Source organism: Branchiostoma floridae, chromosome 15 (assembly GCF_000003815.2).
Source record: "Branchiostoma floridae strain S238N-H82 chromosome 15, Bfl_VNyyK, whole genome shotgun sequence".
NCBI classification, from domain to species: Eukaryota; Metazoa; Chordata; class Leptocardii; order Amphioxiformes; family Branchiostomatidae; genus Branchiostoma; species Branchiostoma floridae.
In genome coordinates, this window is record NC_049993.1 from 3332226 (window position 1) to 3343483 (window position 11258).

Genomic DNA, 11258 nt, shown 5'->3' on the forward strand with positions numbered 1-11258 from the left:
AATGAGGAGCCCCCATTTTCTGTTGATATATCCACATAGTATGGTTCTACGAAAAAAAGTGTGCTGCTATTTCATGCAAATGAGGAAAAAACTGTGGTGATATCAATAAAACCGTGATGATATCAGCCTGAAAAGTGTGGGTGCTATAGGCATGTGACCTTTTATGACCAACCCTAGCTTACCTTTGAGCCCATCTTCTGGGACTAGAATTGTGTCATGTGATAACTGACCAATCCCACTCTTCACTTCTAATTGCCCAGAGGAATATCACCAGACTTTCTGTCTCTCCGGGTACCTTGGCCGGGGAGGTCTTGACAAGATTAATGACCGTGTGTTGTTACAGCCTGACAGTCTGTCACAGCTTTTCAAGCAATAACAAGGAAGATTGTGGACTTTTAGGACAAAATAAAGTAACATTTTGTAAAGCTGATGAACTAGAAAAGCTTCGGGGAAGTATGCCATGGGCTAAGTTAGTTACCCCATGGCCTTGGGCTCGTTTTCTGTGAATATCACCAGGCCCGCCACCTCGGGGATTTCTAGTCTCCCCTCGGTGGGCGGGCCTGGTGATATTCACAGAAACCTCGCCCCGCCCATGGGGTAACTATTACATGTTATAAAACCACTTCATCTTCTTATTTGTTTATGGTGTTAAATGCGGTACGTATCGGTTACTGCCTTGCTACTTATCAACATATGATGGAAACTATGAAACTTCACCGTACTATAGATTAAATCGCTTGTTTCTTTGACGCCCAGTGTATGTGCGGAACAGGACTTAAGTTAAAACATAGTTGTGCGAAATAAAAGTTCAGTTGGAACTCATGTATGCCAGCCAGCGCGCGCGCGGTTGTCGTTGATGGAAAAATTCTCCCGACAGCCTTTCTCGGGTTGGCCACCACTTTTTCAACCTTCGACCAACTATTGCACTACCTTAAAATTTACAGAAAGTTGAATATCTGAAAAATGTGGAATATCCTGACAAGTTGTCGATACCCGATAAAGACAACTGTAGAGTTACGTTTGCAGCTGGTCAATAAGTTTCCATTTGCCACAGTATAACTTAGAAGCTTCGAAAACTTGCAGAAAAATCTGTTAACAGTGATAGTTGTCATAACCATGCCACTGACTAGTGATTGAGAGCCCCTGGGGGTTGTTGAGTAAATATCGTCAAGGTCAACAAAGCAGGCATCAAATGGGCTTTACCAACTGCTATTGTTCATAATACTTCTGAACCTGCGTACTTATTCTTTTCAAAGACGACGTTGATCAGGAAAGAGGTAGTTATCAGTCACACCAATGGCACAGGCGATGTTAAAACGACCCAGAAGCTTGGTTTAGAATCTGTTTTAGTAACATTTTTTTACTTCTAATATTCTACTTTTTCTCCTACCTTTGACAAAAAAAATGGTTTTTAATCCTTGAAGACCACACTACTTTAAAAAAACTGCTGAATCGGAAGTATATTTAACTCTGAAAACCAGCTCGAAAAATCTGTAAACAAAGGCGGGTGTCAATGACCCTGTCCCTACGTGCCTTTAGGCAATGATGACTAATTCTGCCGAAGGTCTTTTCCTTATGACAGTCAACATTTCAGGCTTTGAAGGAGCTTTTTTTGCCTGCTATTTTTGCTGAATATTGATCGGTTTTTGATTGCTGTCGTAAGCACGATTATAACCGCAGTGGTCACAACATTTTTTTTTCAGAATATAGGTCGTTATCGGACAGAAAGGGACGATATGAAAACGTCACAGAAGCCTGTTTTGGAGACTATCCTCAATTAACTTTGCTTCGTGATAGAGCGAAGTGTGCACGTGTTGTTCTTTTTTTGCCCATTACCCCGTCTGAGACAGTTCGAAGTTAGGTAGCTAGAGTTGCCACCATGCGGTGAGTACCAAAGAATATTTATGTTATTACAGACGTCGTTTTTACATGGCTTTTACAAAACAGTCTAGATCTGTTGAGTAAATGTTATGTGAGATAGAAAATTTGTCGGTGGAAAAAATATTTGTGAGCTCGTATGGGCGGCCAGCTCACGCCCCCTCGGAGTGTAACTGAGCAATAACTACTTTTTGAGTTGTTTTTAGCAAATGGCACGGTTATCTTTACATGTTATAAAACCATTCTATCTTATTTATTTATGGTGCTAAAATGTGGTACGTATCTGTTACCACCTTGCTAAGTACTAATATGCAGTGGGATATTATGAAACATTACTGCACTATAACTAGACTAAATCGCCTGTTTCTTTGACGCCTAATTGTGTGCAGAACAGGACTTAAAACATAGTTGTACGAAATATAAGTTCATCGGAATTCCCATATACAAGCCACCGCGCGCACGGTTATCGTTGATGTAAAAAATTCTCCCGACAGCCTTTCTCGGCTTGGCCACCGCTTTCCAGATTCCACGTAAACATTAGATCAATCAGTGAACTACCTTAAACTTTACAGATAGGTTAAAATATGGGAGAAATTTCAGAGAATTTGTCGATACCGATAAAGACAACTGTAGAGTTACGTTTGCTTGATTTCATGAGATAATTTGCCAATGTGGTGTGACTGGATTAAGTCCATGTCATAAACTATGTATAACTGATATTCTACGGTGGCATAATATTGTATCATAGGCTGGTCAAGGTGTGTAGTTGATCAAGAACTTTCCATTCAACACCGTGGAAGCTTTGAAAATTTGCAAAAAAATCTTTTAACAGTGATAGTTGTCATGACCCTGCCACCGACTAGTGAGTGAGAGCCCTTAGGGTTGTTGAGTAAAGCTCGTCAAAGTCAACAAAGCAGGCTTCGAATGGGTTTTTCCAACTGATTTTGTTCACAATACTTCTGAATATGCCTACTTATTCTTCTTAAAGACTTTGTTGATTACAAAAGAGGCCGTTAGTATACATACCAAAGGCACTGGCGATATTACAACGACACAGAAGCTTCGTTTGTAGTCTTGTTTTTCAATCATTATTTACTTCTAATATTTTTTTTCTCTCCTACCTTGGTCAAAAAGAAATGGATTTTCAACCCTTGAAGACCGCAATGCTTTGAAATCTGCTGAATCGGGATTTTATCTAAGTCTGAAAACCGGCCCCAAAAATCTGTAAACAATGGCGGGTGTCAATGACCCTGTCCTTACGTGCCTTTGGGCAATGATGACTAATTTTGCCGAAGGTCTTTTCCTTATGACAGTCAACATTTCAGGCTTCGAAGTGCATTTTTTGGCTGCTATTTCTGCTGAATCTGAATCGATTTTTGATTGCTGTCGTACGCACAGTTAGCTAACGTTGCCATAAGATCTAGAGTTAATCAAAAAAGTTGGTCGTTATCGGACAGAAAGCGTCAAAACCGAAACGTCACAAAAGACTGTTTTCGAGACTATCCTCAATTAACTTGGCTACGTGATAGGGCGAAGTGTGCAAATCTATTTTTGCCGATCACCCCGTCTGAGACGGTTGGAAGTTCTGTAGCTCGAGTTGTCACCATGCGGTAAGTACGAAATGATATTTATTGAATTACGTTCAAGAACTTGCACGGCTTTACAAAACTGTTGATTGTGAATAGGTTATGTGGGACATTTGGTAATAGTTAACACACTGGCGAGAAAAGTTAGAGGTTAGCATTATCGCGCGACTGGCACACACATCGTCGGAGTGAGACCGGGAAATTGTGGCTTTAAACATCTAGAGTTATTTTATTCGCACATGTCCTGAAGAAGCTAGTATATTGGTCGGTGGTGAGCTTGTAAGAAGGTCGCGGGCGTACTCAATCCCAGCGAAGTTGGTGAATAGCATCTTCAATGAGTTTTTTTGTTTCTATCGCACATGTCGTACGTGACTATATGCATCAAATCATTTTATGTCTCTACAAAGACTCTTTTCGTGCGTTGTATTGGGCCCTGTGTGGAAGGATATTTGTATTGTATTAGTTTTGTAGCCATACATTAATTATAAATGAACTTTGGTCGGGAAAAACCGAGATTTTAGGCAAATGTTACGACCTGTTCAATGAATGCGTGGATATATGAGTGAATACTAAATTATGACAGTCATCATCAGCAATCACTCGTGTTCAAGTATTTATGATATAATGAGGATTTTTGGAAACGCCAGGAATAATTTTGAAACAGAGGGGAACATGGCATTTGGCGTCACGTCCGCCACCAGAGTCCCAGCCTGACGGTTACCGCTGTCCCCGCCTCGCCCGGGGCCTCTGTCCCCCAACCGCCTGATGCCCCGTTGTCCATGTCCGGGGCCGTTGTGTCTGCAACTTACAGCTTGGCTTGCCTCAACGTTTGTGTTTCAGCTTTCAGAATTTAGCATGTGCTCCATTTGTACGGTTTTAATTCAGCACGATAGCATAGTTTGATATGGTTTTCAGTACGACAACTTTTTATACACTGTTCGTGTGTGGTTTATGTCCACTCTAGAAGCTTTTTGTCGAATATTAAGAGACAAGGTATCAGTACTAGTATCAGGGCATCAGTATCAAGGAGCTAGTTGATCTTTATCCGCGGGGTCACCTATATCCGTTGATTTTAAAATCAGTCTATAAAGTCGACGTATAGTGGTTTCAAACTGTAATATTTGAAATTTGAAACCACTGTCTGTCAATTTGATCTTCATAAATACCTGCTTTTGAGTACAAAGTATATAGAAGGCCGTAGAACTCGAACGAAAATTCATGGTGAGCCTTTCTGTTATGTTTGAACAAAGTTTAAACTTTTTCACAACGGATATAGGTTATGCATGGCTAGGTTTTTATTCTCCACTAATTTTACTACGTGGGCTACGTGCAGTGGTGACAGGCACCTGTGGCGGTTGGCATATGACATGGGGCAATAGGAATGTGGTACAACAACGCGCCAGGTGCACAAGGCGCGTGCAATGTGCTATTTTTAACTGTCACTTGAAGGCCACTGCAGCACATCTATCACTTGGGTGTGATATGTTTCTGTAAGAACCATTGCCCTGTAGTTGAATGCTGTAAATGCATTTAAGTTCGCGGGGATTTCTTTTCGCGGTAGCGGGAGAAGGGGCTTTTCGCGGAGGTTTTAAGTTCTAATGATTTAATGTTTTAATGTATTAGAAAATGTCGCGGACGTTTTGGGCAGAGATTTTGTCCAAATTTTTGCCAGGTGGTCGTCGTGAAGAGGTAGCTTAATGCTTACGTCAATGGGGAAAAATCGGTCGTAATGAACAGGTGGTCGTTTGGGTAGGTTTGACTGTATTTTGATTTCATGATGGTCGTTGACCTTACCCGGGCTACTAGCCGACCAAGACTTGCGAATAGCTGGGAACAGTCTGGCCAGTTTTAGGTCACGTCTGTCATTTACCGACAACCATACCTCAACCAGTTCTCAACCATTTAGTGCCTTACTCCTAACAGAGCTCCAAATACGATCTAACCTATTAAAAATGACATCTAGTCATAGACTTCGGAGTCCCTCTTGGGTGATTCTCAACTGGTTTCAAACTCTTTTGAAGTGATTGATAATTGAAATGGACACAACCAGTGATTTTTAAATGAGGAGTAACTTGTCAAACTTGTCCATACGTCTATCTTGTTAACATAATCAGGAGATCAAAGTAGGGTCACAGTTAGCTTCAATGCGACTTCTATTGATGCTGTGCTATATTAGTAGCATTCAGGTTGTGTCACTGTTTTGGTTGTTCTGATTGTAGTCACCATGGTTGAGGATAAGACAGCAAATATCTGAACAATGATCCGGAGTGAGTCATGGATAGGCTAAGGACTAGTTGGGAGTAAGTAGGCAGTAGGTATATCACGGTTTTGACCCTTATCGCACTATGACCACTACTTACTTGCTCCCAACCACAAGCCAAACAGTTCAAATTTTTTCCCCAAGTCATTTCCGTCCACTCCTGAATGTTTTAAGCCTTTTGAAAAATTCTGCTGGCACAGCCGACTAGTGGCAAATCGCAACGACCAACTGCCAACCTCATCCGACTTGCTCCCGACCCACTGCCAACCACGGTTGTGAGAAAGTTGCGAGTGGTTGGGAGGCCATGGCTTACCTTAAACCTGGGCTTAAACCACAATGTAAACAAAGTGACTCGGCCTTGTGGCCACGCCTCCATAATGACAAGATAATTGATACCACGTGACAAACCGCATGTTTACAAATGTCAACTCTCCAGTCACTGCGCGGCTGCAGATATATGACAGATCGTAAGAGGGAGCGCTTGAACATTATGTCACCTGTGCATTTGCCTACTGCTTGCCTAAATACCGAATTACGTATCTTGTCCGACCGGTAAGGCCCCCTCCGGCTTAACGTGATTTGCTACAAGGGGTGATTGTACATTTGTACAGTACGAAAATTTCACGACAATCGTATGAAATCAAATGCATGGCAAATTCTCTCACTTGACAACAAATTTTAAACTAAACTACACTATTATAGACTTCATCACACCCGTTCACCTTTTCCCTTGGACTAAGGAAGTGACTTCCCCTTAATCCCCGCTGTACTTCATCTGTGCCCCGTCTTTCCTCTTTACCCCCGTGTAATTCCGCTTTTCCCCCGCCCTTCCGCTTGTCCCCAATGGCCGCCGTCAACCCGAATTGCGCGTAGTCGACATGAAAATCGTTCAGAAAGTAACAATAACGGCTGCGCCACGAAACATGAAATAGCCCATACTCTGGAAAACATTCCTGGCCACCGCTCTTCCTAGTGGTGTTGTACAAATCGCGCTCAATCTTGAGAACACTTCTGCAAACTGTGGAGAGAAGCGGTCCTAGTGCAGAGAAGCAGAGATACCGCGTAACGAATCCGAAATATATGATGTAGATATGGAAGTCATCTCCATAAGAAATGTTTGAATTACACTTTGAAAGAGGCTAGAATTTCCTTAGATAAAACACCGTTATATAACTGGGAAGAAGGGGATTAGATTATACTAACTGACACATTATTTGCACAAGAAGAAGCAAAATAGCAGTTATATCTGATTCCTTGTTTAAATTTCATTCTTGGCATATGTTATTTACTTGAAGGTACGATAAATCATGTACATATTATGTTAATGCAAAGTCTACAAATGCTTAGAATGTAAAATAAGGTTTAAGGTATCTGAACCCCTTTTTTGTTTTAGGGTCACCGTTTGGCTTCCTCTTTGTCTCACTATTGTGCTCTATGTGGGTACTGTCGACGGAGTTAGCAGTAAGTAGAGATGTTTATTTTTGTATACGATAATATATTACCAACCTGACGTGCAAATTATCAGTTTTAACTTATTGTATATGTTGGAACATTACAAATGTTTGTTCCATTCATTCTATTATACCAAAAGTCTGAATTTCTGGTTGCTAAGATTCAAAGTTTTACAGTATCTATATTCGTCCATTTGTAGATGTACAGATGATTTAGGTGGGTAAGAATATCACATGTATACCTACTGTAAAACTTTTTATTTGCAAATTTGATACAAACTGTTGTCGATTCAGGGACAACAATATAGAGAATGATTGGCTAATAAATAAAAGGTATATAAAATACCTTATTGTTAGCCAGCAAAAAATGTTTTGGTAAATAAAAACACATTTCTACACAAAAGTTAAACAAAAGTCTGCCTTTGCAGACTTTTAGCTTGCTTAATATACAAAATAGTCACAAAAATCTATCATTACGATTTTGTGAGCCATGAGTTATTTTCTACCTTTCAACTAATATATGCCAAAAACTAATATCCTACTCTCTGAAATCCACTCTTATGACGTCAATTGGCCATCTGATTGCCCTAACAAAGCAATTGAGCAGCCTCTGTGCCATACATTTAAGTAAAATTTGTTCTTTGCAGGTCTAAGAGACCATTGGTTCCTCTCATTAGTACAAAACCGGTCTTGGCCTATCAAATATGCACCTCATACGACGTTTAGGTACTCACATAGTGACATACATTTACCTTGCAGAAAAATGCAGACGTTTGGTGCTTCGTGATACGACAAGTGTTTGCGACCAGAATTCAAATCATCGAGGGCGATACCCTGCAGGAACCGTATGCATGTTTGAATGCAGGGAAGGGTGTGAAAGGCGTTCAGGGAAAAGGATAAGGGTATGCTATGTTAGGGGTCGGTCAAAGTGGTGGAAACCAGCAGGACCTGGACTGAGGTGTAATTGTGAGTGTCGAACTTTGTTTGTTTGAACCTTTATTTATTCATGAGAAGCTCATATGGGCCAGCAGGCCGCTTTTCATTGAGGTCATATTTTATCCATATTGAATCCAGTGATTATTATAACCCCGCAGTAAGTAAATTTCATGGATGACATCCGCTCGCTCAATAATTTTCGCCTGATTTTTAGAAAAAAAAAGACCGCCAAAAAATTATATTTTACCAAGATGGGCAAATATGTTTTGTTGTAGCCTAAAAATTGTACTTGTAGAAGTGCCACTTGCAAAGTACCCTGGACTGTAGTTGTAGAAGTCAAAATGGTTTGATAGTAAAAGTAACATCAATATGGAAGCCATGAGTGTAGTTGCTTTGTTAGTAATACTAGTCTACCACACTAGTGTTACTTTTTTTACTGCACCAGTACATGTATTGAATACAGAAATCCGGATGCCTTGTTGGCTGTGCTACTATGTTTTGTCCATTTAGTTCTTATTATAACGTTTATGGTGTCAAGTTTGAAAATGTAACCATCTTAATTTTTTGGACCAATCTTGGACCAATTTCACTATTATGGGCGATCTTCTGTGGATGCCATCCACAGAATTTTCTTGCTGTGGCCTAATAACACATTTACGATAGGATGCTCTGCTGTATTACCCGAAAATCGCAGCACCGAATACCACACCTTTATGATTATCATTATCATTATGAAATTTATATTTTACCTTGTTCACTGCAACTGTTAACTCAAAAGTATACCTTGCTACACAACAACACAAATGCTCGCTTGTAAGTCAATTAAGCATGTACTTTCATTGAATTTTACTTCACATTACAATTCAGTGAGGTTGTGTCTGAATACATGTATTTATAATTTAATATTGCATTTTTTTTATTTTGCTTTTGGACAGACTGGGACAATGTGGCACTGCACTCAAGTTTTGTAACTTATATTAATATGAATATGCTATTGCATGTAAATTAAACTGCTAGAGGGAAGCTTATAGCAACCATTTTTATATACACAGGCAGGCCATGCAATAATGCACCCAGCCACCCCGAAGACTACCCCAATGATTGTGATCCGGACCTGACCAGTTATCCAGCCGGTTACGCATGCAACTTCACCTGCCCGACAGGATACGTCCAAGCGTCAGGTAGTGGGAGAGCACTCTGTAACAACGGCCAATGGACAGGGAACAATCTAGTGTGTGAAGGTACTGGTATGGCTAACGTCATATTTCCAAACTGGGTCCCGACTGGCCTGTTTGTGGATAATACAAATGTTTTTTTTTTTTTGTAAGAAAATACAAAGTTGTGATGAAATCTGACCCCAAAAAAAGTTGATTATACTTCTCGTCATGATATTGTCGGCCATCTTGGATTTCACTAGTAACGTCATCTCATTAGCATTAATATGAATATCTAGTTATAAATGTCATAATAATATATATTTAGCCTTTCACAAACCCGTTGCCATGGCGACACAAAAAGTGAAATATTATTCTTTTTTTTGTTAGTTGTTGCAACACTATTCTAGGAAATGTCATGAAGTAAGTATGCAATGGGGACGTTTGTCAGCATGATAACTAAAGAAGGCAAGAATGGATTGTTTTAATATTTGGTATGTGGCTAGGATGTTGCCCTAGCACAAGCCGTTATACCATGTTAAATTTGGAGCTGACACTTTTACAAGCCACTACCCCTCCACAATTGATAAGGTTAATACCCTTTTCGCATACCGTTTCAGAAATAAACGAATGCGCCTCCTCTCCGTGTCAAAATGGCGGAACTTGTGCGGACGAACTCAACGGCTACACCTGTACTTGTGCTCCTGGATATGATGGAGTTCATTGTGAAACGGGCAAGTTTCTCTATTATTATATATATAGCTCCCTTGTGATAATTAATTTCATTTTGTTACTATTCCGAATTTCAACGGCGAAGCGAAGAAAATGTACTTGGAAATATACCCCAAGAAGCATGCAGAACAACTAACCTTCCATGTTTCTGGCTGATATACGTCTAGCAAGATTTCTTTTCTCTTAATTTGATTTAGAATTAGACAACGCTATCGGGAACGCAGCAAGTGTTCAATCATTTCTGTTTCACACATGATTTAAAAATTTAAAGCTATGAAAGATACAAAAGGGAACCACTAGACCTTTCTAATAATTGGAATGTTAAATGTATTTTTTTAAAGAACTTCTAGTATCTCGTTACAGATGTAGACGAATGTGCCTCAACTCCATGTCAAAATGGTGGAATTTGCGAGGACGAAGTCAACGGCTACACCTGTACTTGTGCTCCTGGATATGAAGGGGGTCATTGCCAAACAAGCAAGTTTCCTCTTGTAAACTTAGTTTCAGAAAATCTTGTTACAAATATATATATATATATAGATAGATTCTGTGCCAAAAAATTGCAGAAGAATGCCTTAAAATCTTGGAAAGCAGCTTAAGCCAAAGATGTACCGAGGTTAAATAAAGGTTGAGAATAAGATCACGTACAACAGTATTTTTGTGGAGCGAATTCGAGCAATTCACTTCAACATGTGAAATGTTCTTGCTAAGAGCTTGCAACGAGTCTCTTTTCAATTGTTGCAGACGTAGACGAATGTGCCTCCAATCCCTGTCAAAATGGTGGAACTTGCGAAGACAGAGTGAACGGCTACACTTGTTCTTGTGCTCCTGGCTATGATGGAGATGATTGTGAAAGCGGCAAGTTTTCCGATCATTCCGGCATTATGATGGTTAAAACAGCGTAGCAAATAAAAAATATGCCCTTGATATGCTAAAAAGGACCTAAAACTACAGCAGATCAACCCCCTCACAAACTTGTATAATACTATCATATCATACGTCTAGCAATTTTTCTTTTCTATTGATTTTGGACAATGCTATCAGTAGCGCAGCAAGTGTCAGTCACTTCTGTTTGACCTACCTACAAAAAAGCTATGAAATATACAAAAGGGAACCATCAGATCTTTTTATGCAATTCACCTTCAAAATTTTAAATATCATTTTTGAAATAACTTTTAGTATATCATTGCAGATGTAGACGAATGCGCCTCTACACCGTGTCAAAATGGCGGAACTTGCGAGGACGAAGTCAACGGCTACA

General features: G+C 39.9%; 1 protein-coding gene across 1 annotated transcript in view; it reads left to right on the forward strand.

Moving 5' to 3' along the window:
* LOC118432186 (fibropellin-1-like) overlaps positions 1–10902 on the forward strand; it is a 33649-nt gene extending 22747 nt beyond the window's left edge. Inside the window, exons 8-10 of the mRNA XM_035843715.1 lie at positions 9886–9999; positions 10361–10459; positions 10742–10902. Of these exons, the coding sequence (XP_035699608.1) occupies positions 9886–9999; positions 10361–10459; positions 10742–10902 (374 nt within the window). The remainder of the gene's footprint in view (positions 1–9885; positions 10000–10360; positions 10460–10741) is intronic.
* The last annotated feature ends 356 nt before the right edge of the window (positions 10903–11258 follow it).